This window comes from Microchirus variegatus (assembly GCF_963457635.1).
Source record: "Microchirus variegatus genome assembly, chromosome: 4".
In the NCBI taxonomy this organism is placed as follows: domain Eukaryota; kingdom Metazoa; phylum Chordata; class Actinopteri; order Pleuronectiformes; family Soleidae; genus Microchirus; species Microchirus variegatus.
The window spans coordinates 37224932-37251347 of record NC_139805.1 but is presented as its reverse complement, the minus strand read 5'-3'; the positions used below and the strand labels follow the sequence as shown (position 1 = coordinate 37251347).

At 41.4% G+C, this 26416-nt stretch overlaps 3 protein-coding genes across 6 annotated transcripts; 2 read left to right on the top strand and 1 right to left on the bottom strand.

The window, feature by feature from the left end:
• Window positions 1-2289: 2289 nt before the first annotated feature.
• Window positions 2290-4640, top strand: LOC310926241 (protein shisa-like-2B; the record flags this gene model as incomplete). Its single annotated transcript, XM_083888339.1, has 3 exons — window positions 2290-2471; window positions 4152-4297; window positions 4426-4640. The coding sequence occupies 3 exons, from the start codon at window positions 2290-2292 to the stop codon at window positions 4638-4640; spliced, it is 543 nt and encodes a 180-aa protein (XP_083744465.1).
• Window positions 4641-5262: 622 nt separating this feature from the next.
• Window positions 5263-10360, bottom strand: akr1a1b (aldo-keto reductase family 1, member A1b (aldehyde reductase)). The gene is made up of 8 exons (XM_083887420.1): window positions 10149-10360; window positions 8615-8711; window positions 8378-8497; window positions 8083-8234; window positions 6667-7062; window positions 5796-5868; window positions 5628-5714; window positions 5263-5519 (listed from the first exon to the last, which is right to left on the bottom strand). Exons 2-8 carry the CDS (start codon window positions 8693-8695, stop codon window positions 5454-5456), a joined length of 975 nt encoding a protein of 324 aa, XP_083743546.1. The 5' UTR covers window positions 8696-8711; window positions 10149-10360; the 3' UTR covers window positions 5263-5453.
• A 1540-nt stretch (window positions 10361-11900) lies between these two features.
• uhmk1 (U2AF homology motif (UHM) kinase 1) lies at window positions 11901-26414 on the top strand. Of its 4 annotated transcripts, XM_083887710.1 has the most exons (11): window positions 11901-12618; window positions 13701-13830; window positions 15227-15413; window positions 15508-15705; window positions 16586-16680; window positions 16771-16847; window positions 17886-17984; window positions 19501-19589; window positions 20822-21476; window positions 23343-23376; window positions 23445-26414. In XM_083887710.1, exons 1-9 carry the CDS (start codon window positions 12294-12296, stop codon window positions 20966-20968), a joined length of 1347 nt encoding a protein of 448 aa, XP_083743836.1. In that variant the 5' UTR covers window positions 11901-12293; the 3' UTR covers window positions 20969-21476; window positions 23343-23376; window positions 23445-26414. The 4 variants fall into 4 exon arrangements, with proteins under 4 accessions (XP_083743836.1, XP_083743835.1, XP_083743833.1 ...); XM_083887709.1 differs by lacking the exon at window positions 23343-23376 and having other exon boundaries at window positions 20822-23082; window positions 23411-26414; XM_083887707.1 differs by having other exon boundaries at window positions 20822-23082; window positions 23343-26414.
• Window positions 26415-26416: the final 2 nt, after the last annotated feature.

Below are 26416 nucleotides of genomic sequence, written 5' to 3'. Positions count from 1 at the left end.
AGACAGACTTTAACAACAGGAAACTGAGGTTTGTAAACCACTCACTCTCCCACACCAAAGCCCATAGAGAAAACCAGTGATTACACACAAACAAACAAACACACGCACACAACCAAATGCACACAAACACGCACACAAACACAACAAACACACAGACAAACAAACAAATAAACACAAACAAATGCACACAAACACACAGACAAACAAACACACAAACAAATAAACAGACACAAACAAATAAACACACAAACAAATAAACAAAAACACACAAACAAATAAACACACGCACACAAACAAATGCACAAAAACACAACAAACAAACACACAAATAAACACAAAAACAAACACACAAACAAACACACACAAGCAAATAAACAAATAAACAAACACACACAAACAAATAAACACACGCACACAAACAAATGCACACAAACAAATAAACAGACACAAACAAATAAACACACGCACACAAACACAACACATGCACACAAACAAATGCACACAAACACAACAAACAAACACACAAATAACACAAAAACAAACACACACAAACAATCACAGGAGTTGTTGATCCACTGCTGCCTCCATCACTAACTTACAATGTCTGATTTGGTCAAATTCGGCATTAAAAAAACCTTACTTCAGTGACACAAAGTGACCACACGAGGCAGCAGAGGACCAGCAGCTCCTGTGTCCCTGTGATGCTAAAATCACTGGTTTTCTCTATGGGCTTTGGTGCGGGGAGAGTGAGCGGTTTGGGTTCTTTGTTTTTCTTTTCCTTGTTTATCTCTTCTGTCGTCGTCAGCTCATAAAACACGAGGTAAAATACAGAATGAACACAACAGTGATGCAATGATCCACATAAGCTGAAGTCGTGTGTGTGTGTGTGTGTGTGTGTGTGTGTGTGTGTGTGTGTGTGTGTGTGTGTGTGTGTGTGTGTGTGTGTGTGTGTGTGTGTGAGTAAAGCACGAGCTCGTCCACCCTTTACATAATCCAGCTCTTATTTACCAGTGTTTCCACTCAATCTGCTTTCATCGGGGCTGGGATTACACAGCGTCAGACACACTCCCACTTCCTGACATGCAGTCATTCATTCATTCATTCATTCATTCATTCATTAGAAAAAACACAACTCTAATTCAAACACAATTAAGCAGCATCACTACATGTTAAAAACGTGGCGTGTTTTTCTAAAATCGTTGATTTTCTCTATGGACTTTGTTTCTGCTCATTTTGACTGAAGAAAAACAGATTTTTAGCAACTTAACTAAAGGTTTTTCTCATAAAATCTACGTCAGTTTAAGTCTACGACGTCTTTAAGAACACGTTCACGTTTTTATTTCACTGTTAGACAGACTTTGACAACAGGAAACTGACTCACTCTCCCACACCAAAGCCCATAGAGAAAATCAGTGATTTTAGCTCACAGGGACACAGGAGCTGCTGGTCCTCTGCTGCCTCGTGTGGTCACTTTGTGTCACTGAAGTAAGGTTTTTTTTTAATGCCGAATTTTGCAGAATAAGACATTGTAAGTTAGTGATGGAGGCAGCAGTGGATCAACAACTCCTGTGAACTCCTGTGTCTCTGTGATGTTAAAATCACTGGTTTTCTCTATGGGCTTTGGTGTGAGTGTTCGTGAGTGAAAAAAACCTGACTTAACCCACTGAATAAAAGACTCAGTTAATAAAATCTACGTCAGTTTAAGTCTATGACATCTTTAGAACATGTTTACGTCTTTATTTCACCGTGAAACAGACTTTTCCTTGTGTAAACTGCAGTCTGTAAACCACTCACTCTCCCTGCACCAAACCCCATAGAGAAAATCAGCGATTTTAACATCACAGAGACACAGGAGTTCACAGGAGTTGTTGATCCACTGCTGCCTCCATCACTAACTTACAATGTCTGATTTTAGTGAATTCGGCTTTTAAAATATTTAATTTAGACTTAACTCAGTGACACAAAGTGACCACACGGGGCAGCAGCAGAGGACCAGCAGCTCCTGTGTCCCTGTGATGCTAAAATCACTGGTTTTCTCTATGGGCTTTGGTGTGGGAGAGTGAGAAGAAAAAGGCTGTTTTTCTTTTCTTCTGAAATGAAAACATAAAAAGATAAATCTGAACCTGTTGATGGAGAGAGAGAGAGAGAGAGAGAGGAGAGAGAGAGGAGAGAGAAGAAAGAGGAGAGAGAGTCAGTCAAGATCCTGCAGATGCTGTGAAGTGGCAGCATCAGCAGCATCTTCAGCATCTTCAGCATCTTTAGCATCATCACCATCATCATCACCCTGACATGAGCTCAGACTGTGAGAGTTACCTCAGCGCAGAGAAGCTGCTCGTGGATCGCTTCACGTGTCCGAAGGCGGACGGCGACGCCGCGGCACTTTTCTGCTGCGGCTTCAGTGACCTGAAGTACTGCTGTGATGACCCCGACAGCTTCTTCCCCTACGAGTACGGATACATGTGGCGGCTGAGGTGAGACCATCTTTCATTTTAAATCTGAAAAAAAAGACGACAGAAAACGCCCTCACTTTCTTTTCCTCGATTGCTATGCACGTTACCATGGCAACCGTGGTTGTAAATGTGTGTTTTTTGTGCACTTTGACCTTGAAAACCAACAAATGTTGATCACATTTAAGAAGCTGAAAAATGACAGAAACGTGAAAATATTCACATTTAAGAAGCTGAAAAATGACAGAAACATGAAAATATTCACATTTAAGAAGCTGAAAAATGACAGAAACATGAAAATGTTCACATTTAAGAAGCTGAAAAATGACAGAAACGTGAAAATGTTCACATTTAAGAAGCTGAAAAATGACAGAAACGTGAAAATATTCACATTTAAGAAGCTGAAAAATGACAAAAACGTGAAAATATTCACATTTAAGAAGCTGAAAAATGACAGAAACGTGAAAATGTTCACATTTAAGAAGCTGAAAAATGACAGAAACGTGAAAATGTTCACATTTAAGAAGCTGAAAAATGACAGAAACGTGAAAATATTCACATTTAAGAAGCTGAAAAATGACAAAAACGTGAAAATATTCACATTTAAGAAGCTGAAAAATGACAGAAACATAAAAATATTCGCATTTAAGAAGCTGAAAAATGACAAAAAGTAGAAAATATTCACATTTAAGAAACTGAAAAATGACAGAAACATGAAAATATTGACATTTAAGAAGCTGAAAAATGACAGAAACGTGAAAATATTCACATTTAAGAAGCTGAAAAATGACAGAAACATGAAAATATTCACATTTAAGAAGCTGAAAAATGACAGAAACGTGAAAATATTCACATTTAAGAAGCTGAAAAATGACAAAAACGTGAAAATATTCACATTTAAGAAGCTGAAAAATGACAGAAACGTGAAAATATTCACATTTAAGAAGCTGAAAAATGACAGAAACGTGAAAATATTCACATTTAAGAAGCTGAAAAATGACAGAAACGTGAAAATATTCACATTTAAGAAGCTGAAAAATGACAGAAACGTGAAAATATTCACATTTAAGAAGCTGAAAAATGACAGAAACGTGAAAATATTCACATTTAAGAAGCTGAAAAATGACAGAAACGTGAAAATGTTCACATTTAAGAAGCTGAAAAATGACAGAAACGTGAAAATGTTCACATTTAAGAAGCTGAAAAATGACAGAAACGTGAAAATGTTCACATTTAAGACGCTGAAAAATGACAGAAACGTGAAAATATTCACATTTAAGAAGCTGAAAAATGACAGAAACGTGAAAATATTCACATTTAAGAAGCTGAAAAATGACAGAAACGTGAAAATGTTCACATTTAAGAAGCTGAAAAATGACAGAAACGTGAAAATGTTCACATTTAAGAAGCTGAAAAATGACAGAAACGTGAAAATGTTCACATTTAAGACGCTGAAAAATGACAGAAACGTGAAAATATTCACATTTAAGAAGCTGAAAAATGACAGAAACATAAAAATATTCACATTTAAGAAGCTGAAAAATGACAGAAACGTGAAAACATTCACATTTAAGAAGCTGAAAAATGACAGAAACATGAAAATATTCACATTTAAGAAATTGAAAAATGACAGAAACTAGTAAATATTCACATTTAAAAAGCTGAAACATGACAGAAACATGACTGATTGTCTCTGTCCCTCAGTCTCGGGGCTCTCGTTGGTCTCTCTGTAGCAGCTCTGGTTCTCTTGGCCTTCATCATCACTCTGTGTGTCCTCTGTTATCTCTTCATCACCACCAAACCCAGACGACTGGACAACGGTCTGCCTCTGAGAGCAGCAGCAGCAGCAGGTAAACCACTGCAGCACTGGCTCCCCCTGCTGACTCACCCTGGTAACACGTTTTCCCCCTCTGTCGAGCAGTGTTCTTATCCTCCACATACGATCACTTGGTCAAACACACGTACGATTGCCTTTCAGGTTCCATGCCGAGTCCACAGAGACCAGAGCCGAGTCAGAGCAGCGCCCCCACGGGTCCTCGAGGCTTCAGGAAACACTTCCTGAGAGGGAAACTGGACTGTGACCACCAGCCTCCAGACCCCGAGCGGCTTTTCCAGCGCTGCTTCACGGCGACGGTGACGTCCATCAACGTGGAAGCTCCTGCGCGGACTTTTCTGACCCGCACAGACTCTTAAAACATGTCTTTAAACACGTCTTTAACCGTGTTTCTAACCCTAACCCTGACCCAGGTCCAGGTCCAGGTCTGGAGCTGCTGGTGCTGCAGTCTCTGAAGGTTCTCGCTCTTCCCCGTGGTCCTACTTCTTCTGTTCCCAACAAGGATCCTAAGGGTCAACATCTCCTTGAGACAAAGGCAGCTGTAGCTGGTGACAGGCATCAGCAGGAGCAGGACCAGGAGCAGGACCAGGACCAGGACCAGGACCAGGACCAGGACCAGGACCAGGACCAGGACCAGGACAGAAAAGTCTCCAAAAGGTCCAGGTCTGGTGCTGCAGTCTTTGAAGGTTAGGAGTTCACAGGAGTTGTTGATCCACTGCTGCCTCCATCACTAATTAATTACAGTGACACAAAGTGACCACACGAGGCAGCAGTGCATCGACAGCTCCCGTGTCCCCGTGCTGTTAAAATCACTGATTTTTTATCTCTGGACTTTGGTGTGGGAGAGTGAGTGTTTTTTTTTTTTAACAGAATGACAGTTCATCAGTGTGTCTGACATGGATTTGTAAAGTTTGTAAAGAATCAGCTTCTTTAAAAACAAAAATAAAGACACTCGTGAAGGTGAAGTAACAAAGTGTTTATTTAAAAAATAACGTAATAACGTGCGCGGTGTTTGTTTCCCGTCCAGTCGTCGTCGACAGAGCGGTTGTTTTCGTGAAATTGAAAAAGACTAAACAACGTGGATCAACGTGGTTTTTAACTCGTGACGATGATGATGATGATGATGATGACGATGAGGTTGAAGGCACAGATCTGGGCGTCAGTGTGAGTCGTCAGTACGGGTCGTTGAAAGGATAGAGAGGATGAGCTGCGTCCCTGGGAACTCGCTTCCCCTCCACCTGAAACACATGCAAAATACAGGAAAATCAGCTTTTATTTTGAAAAGTAAAGTGAATCAGGGAAAATGACCTGGTTTTTATGAAGCTGAATGTTTCAAAGTAACTCACGTCGATCATGGGGACGATGTAACGCCAGCCTCTGTTCAGCGCTGTGATGCTTTTCATTTCCTCTGCGTCCAGAGTGAAGTCAAACACCTGAAGCACAGAGAATCAGGTCAACAACAACAACAACAACAACAACAACAACATGTGACTGTGGGGGAACTTTGACCTCACCTGAATGTTTTCTCTGATGCGCGACTCAGTCACACTCTTAGGGATCGACACGACTCCACGCTGCGTCTGCCACCTACACACACACACACACACGCACGCACGTGCACGTACACAAATTATTAAATTATTAAACATTTAAGAAGCTGAAAAATGACAAAAAGTAGAAAATATTCACATTTAAGAAGCTGAAAAATGACAAAAAGTAGAAAATATTCACATTAAAGAAGCTGAAAAATGACAGAAACGTGATAATATTCACATTTAAGAAGCTGAAAAATGACAGAAACGTGAAAATATTCACATTTAAGAAGCTGAAAAATGACAGAAACGTGAAAATATTCACATTTAAGAAGCTGAAAAATGACAGAAACGTGAAAATATTCACATTTAAGAAGCTGAAAAATGACAGAAACGTGAAAATATTCACATTTAAGAAGCTGAAAAATGACAGAAACGTGAAAATATTCACATTTAAGAAGCTGAAAAATGACAGAAACATGAAAATATTCACATTTAAGAAGCTGAAAAATGACAGAAACATGAAAATATTCACATTTAAGAAGCTGAAAAATGACAGAAACGTGAAAATATTCACATTTAAGAAGCTGAAAAATGACAGAAACGTGAAAATATTCACATTTAAGAAGCTGAAAAATGACAGAAACATGAAAATATTCACATTTAAGAAGCTGAAAAATGACAGAAACATGAAAATATTCACATTTAAGAAGCTGAAAAATGACAGAAACATGAAAATATTCACATTTTAGAAGCGTTAATCGTTGTAGTCTGACATGATTTGGATTTGTTTTTAATGACAATTACAGCTAAGTTGTTATGATAATCATGTGTCAGTGAAGTGTGAGCTGACCTGAGGATGATCTGAGCTGGACTCTTGCCGTACTTCTCCGCGAGCGAGCCGATCACAGGCTCCTGCAGCAGAACCGGTTCGTCCGGATGTTTCCAGGCTCGGTCAGGAGAACCCAGAGGGCTGTAGGCCGTCAGCACCAGGCCTCGGTCCCTACAGTGGGCCAGCAGCTCCACCTGGGCCAGGTACGGGTGAGCCTCCACCTGCAGGACGGTGGGTTTGATGCTGGCGACCGACAGGACGTCGTCCACCTGCCGGCTGTTGAAGTTGGACAGACCGATGGAGCGGACCAGACCCTTCTCCACCAGCTTCTCCATGGCAGCCCAGGTCAGTTTGTAGTGTACGTCGTCGTACAACATGGAGCCGTCCTCCATTCTGGGGAAAGGGACGTCTCCTCGTCTGGTGGAAACCAAAAAAGAAAAAGAAAACAAAAAAACACTCACTCTCCCACACCAAAGCCCACAGAGAAAATCAGTGATTTTTAGCTCGTAAACACAGCTGACTGTGCCCAACAGCGCCCCCTGGGTCTAGAAATTGGACAACACAGAGGTGTACATTAATAAATATTCCTGCTTAAGTTTTGATTTATTTTGCCTTTTTTTGTCACCTTCTAAACCACTCACTCTCCCACACCAAAGCCCATAGAGAAAATCAGTGATTTTAGCTCACAGGGGACACAGGAGCTGCTGGTCTACTGCTGCCTCGTGTGGTCACTTTGTGTCACTGAGGTAAATCTGAACAAAGGATTTTTAAAGCCGAATTAACAAAATCAGTCATTATAACTTAGTGATGGAGGCAGCAGTGGATCAACAACTCCTGTGAACTCCTGTGTCTCTGTGATGTTAAAATCACTGGTTTTCTCTATGGGCTTTGGTGTGGGAGAGTGAGTGGTTTACAAACGTCAGTTTCCTGTTGGAAAATTCTGTCTAACAGTGAAGATAAAGACGTGAACGTGTTGTTAAGATGTCGGAGACTTAAACTGACATCAATTTTATGTGGTGCGTGTTTTCTTAAGCGGCTAAAATCAGTTTCTCTTCACTCACTCTCCCACACCAAAGCCCATAGAGAAAATCAGTGATTTTAACGTCACAGACACACAGGAGTTCACAGGAGTTGTTGATCCACTGCTGCCTCCATCACTAAGTTCAAATGTGTTGCTTTGTCAATTCGGCTGTTGAAAATCTTCGTTCAGATTCACCTCAGTGACACAAAGTGACCACACGAGGCAGCAGTAGACCAGCAGCTGCCGTGTCCACCCCATAAAGACGTGAACGTGTTCCGAAATCGGCGTTTCTTTGTGTCCGTCTGGTTCTCTCGTCGTTATCTTGTTATGGGAAAACCTGAAGTGTGGTTTTTCTCAGGATAACAAAGTGAACCATGTCATGATTAGACCTCGGGTCGGGGGAGGGTTGAGCTCACTGGAAGCCGTGGGGCCAGTGGATGAGGTAGAGGTCCAGATACTCCAGCTTGAGGTCCTTCAGTGTCTTCAGCAGGGCCGGCTCCACGTCCTCCGGGTGGTGCCTCGTGTTCCACAGCTTGGACGTGACGAACACGTCCTCTCGCCTCAGCGACTGCAAGGCGCAGACACAAGCGCGCGAGAGGAAGCGAGTTAATCATTTATATTAAATACGCTTACTCTATTTTCCGGTTGCATTTAAACGTAAAAAAGGCACAGATCACAGGCGGCGGCGGCGGCGGCGGCGGCGGCGGTGACCTTGTCGGGGCCGAGCGTCTCCTGCAGAGCTTCTCCGATCTCCACCTCGTTGCCGTAGATCGCCGCACAGTCGACGTGTCGGTATCCAGACTCCAGGGCCCAGACCACGGCCTGTTTCACCTGCGATCGGAGGGAAAACAACGGCGTTTAATAGAGTAGTTTGTGTATATGATCCGTATATGGATCCATAAAACACAAGGATGAATAATAAATGTGACTGTAGTGCAGCGTCTCCACCTGTCCCGGCTCACTCTTCCACGTCCCCAGTCCGATCAGAGGCATCTTTCGCCCCGTGTTGAGAACCGCAAAGTCATTCATGCTTTTCCACAAACACCTGCAAACACAAACGAGGAGGAGAGTTGATTTAGATGAAATCACTGACGTGAGAAAAATCCAGAAAATGTCTTTCTGTATACATGTATTAACATAACAGTTTATGTATATATATATATATTTGTGTATATGTATATATATATATATATATATATATATATATATATATATATATATATATATATGTGTATATGTGTATATATATATATATATACACAAATATATATCTGTATATACACACATATATGTGTATATATATACACATATATGTGTGTATATATATACACGTGTGTATATATATGTGTGTATATGTATGTATGTGTTTATATGTGTGTGTATATATATATACATATGTATGTAAATGTATATATGTATGTATTTATATATATATATATACACATATATACACACATACATACATATCAGAATATACATATATATATACACATATATGTATCTACACATATGTAGATACATATATGTATCTACATATATGTATCTACACATATATACATATATCTATATACATATATGTATATACATATATACACACCTATACATATATACACATGTATACATATAAACACATATGTATATACATATATATATACACACACATATACATATGTATATATACATATATGTATATACGTATATACATATATACACATATACATATATATACACACGTATACATATGTATATACATATATACACACACATACATATATACATATGTATATATACATATATGTATATACGTATATACACATATACACATATACATATATATATACACACGTATACATATGTATATACATATATACACACACATACATATATACATATGTATATATACATATATGTATATACGTATATACACATATACATATATACACACATATACGTAAATATATGTATATATACAGAATGACATTTTCTGGATTTTTTTTTTTTTTTTCAATCAGTCAGCTGACTTCCTGGGGAAATAGTCACGTGCCACTCAAGGACAAAAGCACCTACTTCCAGGAAGTGGAAAAAACCTTCAGAATAAAATCATAATTAAACACTTAAACATTTAACAGCTTCAGCTCATTCAAATATCCACAGCTATTATTCTTATTATTATTATTATTAGCAGCTACATAACGGTCAGTATGACCAGCTGTTATTAGCTGGACAGACGGACGGACAACAGGTGATGACACGTTCGACAATTCACGTTAAAAAACAAACAAACAAACTGTGACGTCACGGTGTCATTAATTCATGTGTTCACGTCAGAGAGAGAAAGAGAGAGAAAACAAACCGTCCGTTTAAAAGAGGCTTGGTGGAATGAGAGCTAACAGGCTAGCTTTAGCTTCGTGTCGTTCGTCCTTTAAACCCTCACATTTTCACAGAAACTGTTGATGTTTAAAAAAAAAAAAGAAACACAGACCTGAACCAGAATCAGAACCAGAACCAGAACCTGAGCTCGTCTTCGTGTAATGTCTGACAACACGATAAAAACGCAGACGAACGATAAAGTGACAGTTTAAATGTTCAGCTCCTCTTCTGTTCTTCTCTTCTCCTCCTCAGCGGGATTATAATCTGCAGTGTCGACAGATTTTTTTCTGCTCACTGTTTCAAAAAACACCTCCAGCTTTTCCCTTTTTCTGTTTTCTATTCGTTTTGGTTTTAACACTTCCGCTTCCGGGATGATGACGCGTCTGTTTCCGGTGGGGAAAAAAAACCGCACATCAGCAAAAAAGAAAAAATGAACGTAGAGATGGAAAAGTGGGGAAAAACAGACAATCGTGTCTCCAAGAATGGATATATGTGTATATATATGTATGTGTATATGAATGTATGTATGTGTGTATATATATATATATATGTATGTATATATGTATATATATGTATGTATATGTATATATGTATTTGTATGTTTATACATATATATGTGTATATGTATGTATGTATGTATGTGTGTATATATGTATATATATGTATGTATATGTATATATGTATATGTATGTATATACATATATATGTGTATATGTATGTATGTGTGTATATATGTATATATATGTATGTATATGTATATATGTATATGTATGTATGTATGTGTGTATATATATATGTGTGTGTATGTGTATATATATGTATGTGTATTTGTATGTATGTATGTGTGTATATATATATGTTTGTGTGTATATGTATGTATGTATGTGTGTATATATGTATATATATATGTGTGTATATGTATGTATATACATATATATGTGTATATGTGTATATATATGTATGTATGTATGTGTGTATATATATGTATGTGTGTATATGTATGTATGTATGTGTGTATATATGTATATATACATATATGTATGTATATGTGTATATATGTGTATATGTATGTATGTGTATATATATGAATATATGTATGTGTGTATATATGTATATATGCATATATATACATATATATGTTTGTGTATATGTATGTATGTATGTGTATATATATGAATATATGTATGTGTGTATATATATGTATATATGCATATATATACATATATATGTTTGTGTATATGTATGTATGTATATATATATCAATATATGTATGTGTATATGTATATATGTATATGTGTATATATGTATGTATATATGTTTATGTAAATATGTGTATATATATGTACGTATATACTGTACGTATGTATATATGTATGAATGAATGTATATGTATATACGTATGTACATGTCATGTATATATGCATGTGTGTGTGTTTATATATATACATACATACATATATACAAGTCATGATAAGATACTTAAATTATGAGAAACCTAGTCCTAAATATGAGAGACTAAGCCATAATATTAAGAAACTAAGTCGTAATGATGAGAAACTAAGTCCTAAATATGAAGTCATAATAATATACTTAGTCAATAAGAAGATACTGGACTAATGAGAAACTAAATCATAATATCTATATCTGGACCAATTCTGTCTTTTAAAGTTTTTAAGTCTTTATTTGTTGTTTTGTAAATCAGTATGTGTGGAGCGTTCGGAAATGGTGCAGTTCCACTCCTGGCCAACAGGAGGCGAACTGTGGGAAATAGACGGTGGCGCACACGCGCAGTCAGGGAGAGGAGAGTAAGAAAGGGAAGATTAATATCAACAAGCTGAGTTTACAACTCTGGAGAAACTTTTTTTTTTAACGAACACGATTAACTTTACCGCGTGTTTGTGTTTTCAGGGGTCACAGATATTCCGCGTTAATGCCGGGTACGTTATGGGGGACCAGAGTGTACGGAAGTGGTTTGTTTGTGTGCTCAAACTCGGTGGCTAGTTGTGCTGTGTCCAGGAGCTAATGCTAACTTTGCTAACTTTCCTCGCGTGGACCGGAGTGAAGTCATTTTTGAGGAAACGCTGCTTTAATATGTTCACAAATCTCTCCGTGTTCGCCTCGAACGCTGTCGGCTCGTGTGCCGCCGGCTGCTGACTCGTCTGCGGTAGTTTTATGCCTCCGCTCCGCCCGCAATGCTCCTCCTGCAGCTGCTTCCACCTGTCATCTAGCTGCTGCCGCCGCCTCCTCCTGTCACCCGATGGCTCACTGCGGCGGTCCCGCTGAGCCCGGCGCTAAAAAGCCGCAGGCTCCGCGCCAGGACGCCATCGTGTCGCCGCAGGGCAGCGCCGCCGCCGCCGCCGTCGACCAGAGCATGAAGCCGGTGCTGTTCGAGATCTTCGGCGAGATCTGGACCGTGCAGTCCCGCCTCGGCCAGGGAGTGTCGGCCTCCGTGTACCGGGTCAGCTCCGGCAGAGCCACCACCGCCGCCGTCAAGGAGTTCCAGGCCGACACTCGGGGAGGAGATTACGGCTACCACAAGGAGAGGTCCGTGCTGGAGGACATCCAGGGACACAAAAACATCGGTAACTGCGTCCAGATTATAATCTGTGGCTTTAATGACGGAGGTGAAGTTTGGGTGATGATGAAATGCAGAGGTGACATAATAAATCCACCCAGTTTTGGGATTGAGTTTAGGGATTAGACCGTATGATATTCTGGATTAAGGGTGGGAATCACAGGTTATCTCACCATATTCAATCTTTATTGTGGACTCACAGGAGCAATCTACGGTGGCCCTGAGGTGCAAAACACAAACGCAAATCAAAAACATTAACTCACAACGCAAACACAAAAGCATGTGCGTTTTGAGTTAATGTTTTCGTGTTTTGTGCTTTTGTGTTTGCGTTGCGAGTTAATGTTTTCGTGTTAATGTTTTCGTGTTTTCTGCATTTGTGTTGTGTGATTTGTGTTTGCATTGTGAGTTAATGTTTTCGTGTTTTCTGCTTTTGTGTTTAAGTTGTGAGTTAATGTTTTCGTGTTTTCTGCTTTTGTGTTTGCGTTCTGAGTTAATGTTTTCGTGTTTTCTGCTTTTGTGTTTGCGTTGTGAGTTAATGTTTTCGTGTTTTCTGCTTTTGTGTTTGCGTTGTGAGTTAATGTTTTTGTGTTAATGTTTTCGTCTTTTCTGCGTTTGTGTTGCAAGTTAATGTTTTCATGTTTTCTGCTTTTGTGTTTGCGTTGTGTGATTTGTGTTTGCGTTGCGAGTTAATGTTTTCGTGTTTTCTGCTTTTGTGTTTGAGTTTTGAGTTAATGGTTTTGATTTGCGTTTGTGTTTTTTGATTTGTGTTGTGTTTTGTGATTTGCGTTTGCGTTTTGCACCTCAGGGCCACCGTAGCAATCCATTTAGACAGCGTTCATACTAAGGATATGGAGTGATAAACATACATAAGCAAACAATAAACATAAACTAATACAAAACTAAACATTTTATGCAAAAAATATGACTATGTAATCAGAATAAACAGATTATTCTATTAACTATAGGAATGTTCCACATAAGAACCAAATCTAATAGACGATTTGAATATAAAGTACATGTGAGACGTAAGGTCGTTGTGTTTACTGTTTACCTCTGTTTATAAATGTGACTTTCGACTCTTCCTCGTAGTGACGCTGTACGGCGTCTTCACCAACCACAGCGGTGTGGGCGTGTCCACGCGCTGTCTGCTGCTGGAGCTGCTGGACGTCAGCGTGTCCGAGCTGCTGGTTCGCGGCAGCGGCGGATCTCACGGCGGCCGGTGAGTACGAGCGACGGCTGCTTCCCTCTCGCAGTACGTCCACGTCTTTAGCTCGAGTTTGTAAACCGCTCGCTCTCCCACACCAAAGTCCGGAGAGAAAACCAGTGATTTCAGCTGGCAGCGTCACAGGAGTCTACTGCTGCCTCGTGTGGTCACTTTGTGTCACTTGATAAAATCTTAACATGGGACTTTAAGGGTGAATTCCAATTCCTTGCTTAACCCTCAATCTCAAAAATGCACGCTCCCTCTAGTGCAAGTGCTGTCCCGATTAAATTAAGTTTAGGGGCAAGTTTAACTTTCCGAGACCACCCTTGGGAGCAAGGGCTACCCAGAATGCATTGCGTGTTTTTACGATCTTTTGAATATGTCCGTGGTTGTGGTATTTGTACGAGTATCATCTTATAACTAACTGACAACCTAATAACTTGACTGACAAACGGATTGTAATAAATAATCCTGACGTAAATGTGTTCTTCTTCTTCTTCTTTTTTGGAGTTGACAGACTGGACGCAGCTTTTTGCGTTATTCTGCCCCCTACAGTCTGAAGACGTATCTGCATTTAAGGGGTGTCCCATTTCTAAGTGACAAAATAACCCTCAACACTTGGTTTTGAGGGTCAGTTAAGATTAAGGGTTGAGCTTGAGGGTTAAGATGGGAATTGGAATTGGCCCTTAGTGCCGAAATGACAAAAATGGACACAGGCAGCTGCTGGTCTACTGCTGCCTCGTGTGGTCACTTTGTGTCACTGAGGTGAATCTGAACGAAGATTTTCAAAAGCCGAATTGACAAAACAACACATTTGAACTCAGTGATGGAGGCAGCAGTGGATCAACAACTCCTGTGAACTCCTGTGTCTCTGTGATGTTAAAATCACTGATTTTCTCTATGGGGTTTGGTGTGGGAGAGTGAGTGGTTTACAAACTTCAGTTTACACAAGGAAAAGTCTGTCTAACAATGAAGATAAAGCCGTGGAACTTGTTCTTCAGACGTCGTAGACTCGAACTGACGTAGATTTTACTCGGCAAGTCTTTTGTTAAATGGGTTAAATCAGTTTTTCTTTACTCAAAACAACCCACACCAAAGTCCATTCAAAAAATGAGTGATTTTAACATCACAGAGACACAGGAGTTCACAGGAGTTGTTGATCCACTGCTGCCTCCATCACTAACTTACAATGTCTGATTTTAGTGAATTCGGCTTTTGAAATCTTTAATTTAGACTTAACTCAGTGACACAAAGTGACCACACGAGGCAGCAGTAGACCAGCAGCTCCTGTGTCCCCCGCGAGCTAAAATCACTGATTTTCTCTATGGGCTTTGGTGTGGGAGAGTGAGTGGTTTTCCCTTGTTTTTCCAGCTGGAGGCAGACATCTAACTGAAGTATCACTGTTTTGCAGACCCCAGCAGGGTCACTCCATGTGGCTCGTTCAACACTGTGCCAGAGACATCCTGGAGGCCCTCGCCTTCCTTCACAAGGAGGGCTACGTCCACGCCGACCTCAAGCCGCGCAACGTCCTGTGGAGCGCCGACGACGAGTGTTTCAAGCTCATCGACTTTGGCCTCAGCTTCAAAGACGGGAACCAGGTTTGAGATCCTGAGGCTTCAGTGAGGGGAGGAGCTGGGGTAACTGGGGTTTCTTTTTTGTCAAAGTCTTCCTCTGCCTCACTCCCCTCCCCAGGATGTCAAGTACATCCAGACGGACGGGTATCGAGCTCCGGAGGCCGAGCTTCAGAACAGCCTGGCTCAGGCGGGGGTGGAGGTGGAGGGAGACTCGGGCTGCACGGCTGCTGTGGACCTGTGGAGCCTGGGCATCGTCCTGCTGGAGATGTTCTCGGGAATCAAACTCAAAGACACCGTCCGCTCGCAGGAGTGGAAGGTACGAGATTTACGCGGCGATAAGACTCGGATAACATTTGAAGAAAAATTGTTCATTGCTTTATCTCACCGTTCTCATCAGTGGATTTAGCTGGCGGGGGACACCGGAGCTGCTGGGTCTACTGCTGCCTCGTGTGGTCACTTTGTGTCACTGAGGTCAATCTGAATGATGGTTTTTAAAAGCCGAATTGACAAAAATTAGGCATTTTAACTTAGTGATGGAGGCAGCAGTGGATCAACAACTCCTGTGAACTCCTGTGTCTCTGTGATGTTAAAATCACTGATTTTCTCTATGAGGTTTGGTGTGGGAGAGTGAGTGGTTTAAAAACTTCACTTTCCTGTTGGAAAAGTCTGTCTAACAGTGAAATAAAGACGTGAACGTGTTGTTAAGACATCGTAGACTTAAACTGACATCGATTTTATGTGGTGCGTGTTTTCTTCAGCGGCTAAAATCAGTTTCTCTTTACTCAAAAGAACCCACACCAAACCCCATAGAGAAAATCAGTGATTTTAACATCACAGAGACACAGGAGTTCACAGGAGTTGTTGATCCACTGCTGCCTCCATCACTAACTTACAATGTCTTATTTTGTCAATTCGGCTTGAAAAATCCTTCGCTTTGATTGACCTCAGTGACACAAAGTGACCACACGAGGCAGCAGTGGACCAGCAGCTCCTGTGTCCCTGTGAGCTAAAATCTCTGATTTTCTCTATGAGGTTTGGTGTGACGGTCGAGTGGCAGAAGATCTTTCTTCTTCCTCCTTCCTACATAGCACAAAGCAGCTATTTGAACAGTTGCACATGAATCTCCAGCCTGTCGTCGCACACTCTGATGAACTCACGCGTGTGTTTTTTATTTTCTTATCCGTTTCCTTCTTTAGGAAAACACCGCTGCCATCGTTGACCATTTGTTTGCCAGCAACAGTCTGGTTTGTCCTGCCATCCCCGTCTATCACCTCAGAGACCTTATCAAAAGGTAAGCGTCGTCGTGTTTACGATGGGCTGCAGGGGGCAGCAGTGAGACCATGTGGACAAAAGTGTGTGTGTGTGTGTGTGTGTTCTACAGTATGCTCCTCATCGACCCAAAGCAGAGATGCACAGCTGAAGCTGCTCTCCTGAGCCCCTTCTTCAGCATTCCCTTTGGTACGAGTCAATATTTATGAGACGCAGTAATATTTACGATGTCTCGGTGTGATTTATTTACGTGTGTGTGTGTGCGTGTGCGTGTGTGTTCTTGTACTTGCGGCATACTGAGGACCAGTGAGGGTTTTTAACCAACAAAGTGAGGTTATTTTTTACGGAGTGAGGACATTTTGGCCGGTCCTCACTTTGTTTTCATCGAAGTCACTTCCTTAGGTTGATATCATGTTAACATGCTATACTCGATTTGTAAAAAAAATCTAATTTTGTGGACGACATAGTATAGTATGACTTTTTTGTCAAATTTTGGACACAAATTTTTTTTGTACAAGATTTTTGTGAAATTTTGGACCAAACATTTTGTGTAAATTTTTTTTCAAATTTGGGGACGACATAGTATAGTATGACGCTTTTGTCAAATTTTGGACCAAACATTTTGTTAACATTTTTTTTTTCAAATTTTTGGACGACAGTATAGTATGACGTTTTTGTCAGATTTTGGACCAAAAATTTTGGGTCAAATCTTTTTTTTTCAAATATTGGGTCAAATGTTTTTTTTCAAATTTTGGGTCAAAATTTTTTTTTTACAATTTTGGACGACAGTATAGTATGACGTTTTTGTCAAATTTTGGACCAAACATTTTGGGTAAATTTTTTTTTCATATTTTGGACGACATAGTATAATATGACGTTTTTGTCAAATTTTGGACCAAAAAATGTGTGTACATTTTTTTTTAAATTTTGGACGACATAGTATAGTTTGATGTTTTTGTCAAATTTTGGGTAAAAATTTTTTTTTCAAATTTTGGACGATATAGTATAGTATGACGTTTTTGTCAAGTTTTGGACCAAAAATAATAATACATTTTTTTTTTATGGTACTGCAACCAGTTTCTCTTTGCAGATGTCATTCATGAAGTAGATATTTGTAATTGTGTTGATTCATTAAGTGGAAATGCTGGTCCTCACTTTGCCAGCAACCCAGTCCTCAGTATGCAGCAAGTACAAGAATGTGTGTGTGTGTGTGTGTGTGTGTGTCAGCGCCCCACATCGAGGACCTGGTCCTGCTTCCCTCTCCGGTCCTGCGTCTGCTCAACCTGATCGACGACAGTCACCTGCACAATGAAGAAGAATATGAAGGTAAATTATAATTAACCACTTCTTCCCTGACTCTTTTTGGAGTCCCTGCTCTAAAATGACATGCCCAAACTAAATAGAGTAAATCTCTGCAGTTACAAGCTCTATGTGGATTATCTTGGTATCAAAATGAAGAAAACACTTGTGAGATTCCACCAGAGGTGTAAGTTTCACTGTAGATGTCACTGTGTCAGAGTAAATGTACATGGAACACAGCATAACTGAAGGATTTTTTTTTTCTCTCGCCTAAAAAAATATTGAATTTTAAAGCAAATATCACCTTTAAAATATGCAAAAAGAGCTTCAAAACACATGTAGGTCATGTAACAACACGTGGACATGAGCTGTGCAAAGTCTGATGCTGCTGAAATGAAGCAGAGTGAAATTACAGAGGTTTTAGTAAAGAGATGTCTAGGCGTCCTCACTTTTGGCACAGCTTGGCACCATCTGTGCTATTTGAGATTTCTTAGGTACCAAATTAATTAAAAAACCCATTTAATTTTATTTATATGTCACTATTGGTCTAAAAATAACTTATTTTGAAAAAAAAAAAAAAAAAGTATGATAACTCGCTGTAAATCGATGCTTCCTGTCCGGTGCGTAATAACAACTCTGTGACTCTGCAGCGTCTTCAGTTACGCAGCTCCATAGCTCTGGCTTACCTTGGTCAATTAGGGTGATTGACAGCTTGTTTTAAACGTCTAAATTGGTAGAATCAGACCCCGGTCTCCAAATGCGTGTGAATCACTTCATTAGCGAGTCAAAAGGACATAAATGCATATGAAGCATTTGTGCGGACATTTGCCCTTCTCTAATCAGAACGATCTAATGTTGCTCTGTAATGATCAAACTTGATAACTTGTTTTGATAAACATCAAAGGTAAGACAATATTTCTGGTTGTTTTTCTTGAAAGTCAGTTGTTGTTTTGCTCTTATTTTGGGGCTGGATCCGTGAATCTTGGTCGTTGAGTGATAAAAATTGTACCGCTGGAATCAGTAGATTCTCCGCTGTCCAGCCGACACGTGTTTTTTTTTGTTTACATAATCACGCTGACGCTCAGGTGCCGCTTTTCAATGTGTATGCGGTGACGTTTTTTTTCCGCTCCTGCTGTTTCTCCATCTGTGTTTTAACTGTGTTTCGTGAACATAAGAATGATTTATATGAGCTTTTAGCTGAGTTTCTGACCTTTCTGTGGGTATGCAGCATGTCTGTGTTTGTTAAAGTTAGATATACAGCGCCAGATGCTTTTGTCGCTGCGTCTGACGCTGACCCTGATCCATGGGGGCAACCGTGAAGAAGAGGTTAATAATATATTATAATAATAATATATTTTCTGAAGGTGACACTGGAGGTCACCGTACCAAAGTTATAACAACATTATAGAGCAAAGAAATGATTCAAAATCATCAAAAACAGTGTAAAGAAATAATGACGCTTGACTTCCGTATAAATAACCTGTTTCTCTTCTTCTTTCGAGGTCGAACTGAATAAAAAAAAAATGTCTTTTCTGTTCGACAGACATCCTGGACGACATGAAAGAGGAGTGTCAGAAGTACGGCTCGGTGGTTTCTCTGCTCATCCCCAAAGAGAATCCAGGAAAAGGACAGGTCAGACTCCTCTGTCGGATAATAAGGTTTTGAAATCGACGGCTAGTTCAGGTGCTGCGCTCCATTCATAAATAATCCGACTTAAATAGAATAGAATTGACGCACTCGTGATAGGGCCCTCAGGAGTCGGGGAGTGCAGCAGTTCACCGACCTCACTTTTGAATCCGCAAAACCTTTAGACGCAAAGATTTCAAAATGGCTGACTTCCTGTTGAGTATAGGCCATGGTTACGGTGGACTTTTTTCTTCGTCTTGGTCGATAACATCTTCACACCAAGTTTCGGGAAATTTGGTGGAACTCGATGTATGCCGAAGTCATAGGGCACTTCCTGTTTCGTGGCAAATTTCGACCATTCGCTATGAAAGCGTGGCCTCGCTGTTTTGAACCCGCAAAACATTTCGATAACTTTTCACCTTTGTATGTATCTATTACAAATACGCATATTTTTTATGTTGATACGACAAACGCGCTCGGACGAGTTCGCTCGTTTACGTAGGGTGCAAATCGCCAAAATGGCCGCCAAGATTCCAAAATGGCCGACTTCTGTCGAGTTGAGGCCATGGTTACGGTAGTCTTTTTTGTTCGTCTTGGTCGATAACATGTTCACACCAAGTTTCGGGAAATTCGGTGGAACTCTATGTATGCCGAAGTCATAGGGCACTTCCTGTTTCGTGGCAAATTTCGACCATTCGCTATGAAAGCGTGGCCTCGCTGTTTTGAACCCGCAAAACATTTCGATAACTTTTCACCTTTGTATGTATCTATTACAAATACGCATATTTTTTATGTTGATACGACAAACGCGCTCGGACGAGTTTGCTCGTTTACGTAGGGTGCAAATCGCCAAAATGGACGCCAAGATTCCAAAATGGCCGACTTCCTGTCGAGTTGAGGCCATGGTTACGGTGGACTTTTTTGTTCGTCTTGATCGATAACATCTTCACACCAAGTTTCGGGAAATTCGGTGCAACTCGATGTATGCCGAAGTCATAAGGCACTTCCTGTTTTGTGGCGAATGGTCGAAACTGGATGCCAAGATTCCAAAATGGCCGACTTCCTGTCGATAACATCTTCACACCAAGTTTCGGGGGAATTCGGTGGAACTCAATTATACGCCTCTGTTTTCACCTCAGGGGGGCGCTATAGAGCCCTTGAGTATCGCCAGATTTGACCTCCATGCAAAGTTTTCATGTTACCCCCCTCAAAAATGACCATGTCTGTGTGTCCACCAGGTGTTTGTCGAGTACGTCAACTCCAGTGACTCCAAAGAGGCTCAGCGGTTACTGACCGGCCGCACCTTTGACGGGAAGTTTGTGGTTGCCACCTTTTACCCTCTCAGCGCTTACAAACGAGGTTACCTGTATCAAACTGTGCAGTGACTCGAGTCCTCCACTCTCTCAGTTTACACCTGGCCGATGGACAGAGCGACGAGTTTTACACGTTTAAAAGTACGAGTTTCGGTAGAGTTGTTGTGTTTGTGCAGGTCGTACGCGGCGCGTGTGTTCATCGAGTGCTTTAAGATGAACTGAGCTCTTTTTCTTCCAGTTCATTCTCTCGCTCTCACTTATTTTACATTTAAACGATCAAAGCTGAGCGAGAACGCCGTGTACCGCAGTCGGATAAACCACAGTGTAGTGTAGCGGGGGTGCGTTCATACCGACGTCATCGCGGTCGTGATCGGGTCGAGCTGTGCCGCGTACGGTGTATTTTTTTTTATCTCGTATCGATTTGCGTAAAGATTTTCATTTACATCACAAGTGTCCGTAAACATTGGTTTACGATCGTTAAAATGTGGAGGCCATCGCCTACCGTGAGGTGGAGGATATGGTCTACCGAGAGGTCGAGGCCATCGTCAACCACGAGGTGGAGGCCATCGTCTACCGCGAGGTCGAGGCCATCATCTACCGCGAGGTGGACGTCATCATCTACCGAAGTCATCGTCTACCGTGGTCTACCGCGAGGTGGAGGATATGGTCTACCGCAAGGTGGAGGCAATCGTCAACGCGAGGTGGAGGCCATCTTCTACCGCGGTCTACCGCGAGGTGGAGGTCACATCTACCACAAGGTGGAGGCCATTGTCTACCGAGAGGTGGAGGCCATCTTCTACCGCGGTCTACCGCGAGGTGGAGGCCATCTTCTACCGCGAGGTGGAGGCCATCGTCTACCGCGAGGTGGAGGCCATCCTCTACCGCGAGGTGGTGGAGGCCATCGTCTACCGCGAGGTGGAGGCCATCGTCTACCGCGAGGTGGAGGCCATCGTCTACCGCGAGGTGGAGGCCATCGTCTACCGCGAGGTGGAGGCCATCGTCTACCACTAGGTGGAGGCCATCTTCTACCACTAGGTGGAGGCCATCTTCTACCACTAGGTGGAGGCCATCGTCTACCGCGAGGTGGAGGCCATCGTCTACCGCGGTCTACCGCGAGGTGGAGGCCATCGTCTACCGCGAGGTGGAGGCCATCGTCTACCGCGAGGTGGAGGCCATCTTCTACCGCGAGGTGGTGGAGGCCATCGTCTACCGCGACGATTCTTTTTCACAAGTGCTGATTCGTCCGTTGTTTTCTCAGTAAATTCATTTCTTTTTGCTTCGTAAAGTGGTGGAAAATGTCGTCAATGTCGACCGTTTTCCCCCGTTTAATCGATTGGATGTTTGGTCCAGAAAATGAAAATGTCTTCAGTCATGTCCACAAACCATGATATGGATCGAAGACGCCAGACATTTATCACATTTATGAAGCAAAACAGTCGGAACGTTTGGGGTTTTGGGAGAATCTTGACACGGGCTCTCGCTTCTTTACGTCGCTGAATGGCGCCAAACATCGGCCTCACAGTCGGTGTGAACGCACCCAGGTCAGGTTTATCTGCTTTATCTCCTCAGTGTGTGTGTGTGTGTTAGAATAGTAGAATGAACGGAAGTTTAATGGCTCAAATCTATCCAGTGGTGAAACTCCTTCAACCGCCCTGTTGTTAAATGAATGATTATTATTATTAGAATGAATTCATGTATTTGTTGCCTGTCGATATTTAGGGCTGGGTATCGCTGCTGATTTCTCTGAATCAAATTTATTGCGATTCACAATTTTGATTCAATATCGGGTTCATTTTTCAAACCAATATTCGTTTACGTGAAAAAAAAACTGACCCCAGAGTCCTTATATTAATGCCCCTTTTTTATTTAATTCGTCAAATCCTAAACTTGTTCAAAATCCAGCCCACAATCACCTTCACACATTTCAAAGTAATTAAAGAGGTGTCCAGCAGAGGGTGCTGTGAGCTCAGCGCGATGTAGGTAAAACAAACAAAATCGTCATCTGAACAACAGTCATCTGATCGTCCACCGCGGCCTACCGCGAGGTGGAGGTCATCGACTACTGCGATCTACCGCGGGGTCGAGGATATGGTCTACTGCGAAGTCAAGAACCATCGTCTACCTCAAGGTCGAGGCCATGGTCTACCGCGGTTTCACGATAGGTCGATGATATGGTCTACCGCGAGGTCGAGGATATGGTATACCGCGAGATGGAGGCCATCGTCTACCGCGAGGTGGAGGCCATCGTCTACCACGAGGTGGAGGTCATCGTCTACCGCGAGGTGGAGGCCATCGTCTACCGCGAGGTGGAGGCCATCGTCTACCGCGAGGTGGAGGTCATCGTCTACCGCTAGGTGGAGGCCATCGTCTACCGCAAGGTCGAGGCCATGGTCTACCGCGGTCTCAGGCGAAGTTGAGGATATGGTCTAACGCGGTCTACTGCGAGGTCGAGGCCATCATCTACCGCGGTCTACCGCGAGGTGGAGGCCATCGTCTGCCGTGGTCTACCGCAAGGTCGAGGCCATCGTCTACCGCGGTCTACCGCGAGGTTGAGGATACGGTCTACCACGGTCTCACGCGAGGTTGAGGATATGGTCTACCGCAAGGTCGAGGCCATCCTCTACCACGGTCTACCGCAAGGTCGAGGCCATCGTCTACCGCGGTCTACCACGAGGTCGAGGCCATCGTCTAACGCGGTCTACCGCAAGGTCGAGGCCATGGTCTACCATGGCCTTGCATATGGCCTTGCGTGACTTGCGCACCATATTCAAAAAGATAGATCTTATGCAAGGATTTTATGAATCCATATTGAATCTTCCAAATGAAAACGTACATAATCGAAAAAAATTTTTGTTGATTTATTTATTTGTTTGTTTTACCCAGCCCTAAGCAACCTTTGTTATTTTGACTCTAAATAAGAGGAAGTGCTACACAGGGATTTACAGGAGCCTTCAACGGCTCCTCGGGCAGTTTTCAGGTACAGATATTTTGGTAGTTTTGTTTTTGTTTGTGTTTTTTTTGTTTTTTTCACTCTCTGCCAGTATCTGAGCTCGCTAAGGGCTAACTGCACTTTGACCTGTAGCCTTACCAGAGCGTTTTAGCTTCTTTTCTTTTTTTTTCCGTTACAAACGTCTCCAGACCGGGAGAGTATTTATTTTCTCTTGAACTTTGACTGTTGAAATGTAGAAATGGTTTAGTTGTCTTGATGCGTGGTGTGCAACGAGCTCACTCCGCCTCACTGGGAAGCATTGGACGATTTCTACACAAGTGCTCCATCATCTTCACGAGCTAGCTAGCTAACTAACCAAAATGCTACTACAAGAGCTGGTTGTTTTCACCTGTGTGTGTGTGTGTCTGAGATGCTAATGTAGCTGAAGCAGATGCCTTAGAGAGTGATTCCCTTCCAGCAGCTGTAGCGCTGCTCACAAAGTAAACCACGTTAGCGAGAATCTCCGTTTTCCTCCTGAAGTTGCTTTTGTTTTCACTGTATTATTTTTAAAGCGTGATGATGTAGCTTTTACCGAACAGCAGCTGCCGCTAATTGACTTTCGAGCGGTCACTTCCTGGTTTTTCAATTAGCCAGCTCCATTGTTTCTGCGAAGCTGTTAGCAAGCGATGCAGAGTTGTTGGTTTTTTAGCGACAAATTAAATAATTTAGCGAAGCCTATGCACAGAGGGACGCAGCTAGTGCTAAGAAGGGCTAAAGGCCCTGGTGTACTTGCCTGGTATACCCAGAAGCCCAGCCCAGAATTTGGAACCGCGCAAACTGAACTTCCGTCATACCGCTAGGTGGAGTAATAAGCCACGCCCAGACGTGTCTGAGGGAGCTGTAGCTACTTACCGTCGTTGGCCGACAAAAAAACGCCTTCAAAATTGTACCGTTTTCACTGAGTTTTCCTCGGTTTCTGACACAAATAACGTGAGCAAAGCGAAGTTCAGACTCCAACCTTAACAAAACTGTCTGAATGCCTCAGACTGTGTAAAGCAACTACCAGCAGAGGGCACTGTGAGCACAGCTTGGAAAAAAAACCTAGCGTAAATGTCCTCCTGAGCGACTTTATTGCGACTTAAAAGTGTCTGAAAGTGACGGTTTTCTGTTTCTTCACCGGCAAATAAATCTACTGACCTGTTAGCTGTTAGCATGTAGCGTAATATACATAAATTGCGCTTTGGCAGCGCGTAGCGTTCAAACTGAACAGCCAGCATTTCCGTAGAAGCCTTCACTGTGTGACTCGTTACTGCCGTTTAAAGAGACAGAGTGCGAGTGTGAGAGTTACGTAGTCCTGCTTTAAAGTCGCGTTTCAAAGAGCACAAATGTCGCGTAAACGGGGGAATGTTTATCGAGCGAGCGAAAGTAAATATTTACGTAGAATCAGACGTGGGTTGAAGATTGTGGAGTTATTTTTATTATTAAACACTGAACTCTGCTAACGTATATTTAAAAACCATGTGGTAGAGGAAGAGTTAGAGCTCCATGAACTTATTTTTCTACAAACTTTATTTGTATGTGCCTATTAATGTAGCGTTAGCATGTGACGCTCGGCCGAGAATAAAACCCAGGCTAAACTAAACTCGACAATGAACCAATCTGAAAACATCCGCCTTATTCCTCTCTCCCATGATGCTTTGCGGGAATTTTTCAGGTAGCGACGCGAATCATTGGTAATAAGAAAAAGGCGGATCTGGATTTTTAATCCTGTGTCGTCTGAAGCACTGAAGGGAAAGTTATTGACACTTTAAAAATGTGTGTGTGTGTGCGTGTGTGTGTGTGTGTGTGTTGCTCAAATTAAGAAACTGAAAAATCATATAAACACATTTTTATTTATTAAAAAAAACATTAAAAAGTTAATTAATTTGAACTTATTTACATCACAATGTATAAACACATATATGTGTCTCACATATATTTGCCTTATTAAGACTTATTTATGCATCAGGTCAATTAAACACGAATATAAACAATAAAATAATCCCGACATTAGTGAACAATATTTGAGCCGAATGTGAAAGAAAAGACTTTGAGGAAAAGTCAGAATTTTTAACTATAACTAAGCGTCACTTAATAATAATAATAATAATAATTAAGCACCACAGAATATTAAAAATGTTGTTTTCACTAAAATATTCACGTGCAAAGTGAAATAAATGCTAATGAAAAACAAACTCAAATCAGTTAAAGCAATTAAACAATTATTGATAAAAGTTCTTTATCCGACCGACTTTGACAAATATTAAAGTGCAGGTTGTTGTTGTTTTCTAATTTGATGTCACAGATATTTAATAATGTAATTATTGATACGAACACACTAAACATATTTATTTAAATATGTGTGAACAACAACAACAATAATAATAATAATATAAAAACCACTTGTTAGTTAGTGCAGCTTCAAACGTTTGCGATGTTTTGAAAAAGACGTTTGAAAGTCTTCCTTTTTGCTTCCACGCGTTTTTTACGTTTTCGTCGCACGCGCTGTCGATAAAGTTTGATTTTGAAGATGGCGTGCTAACGTGTGATTG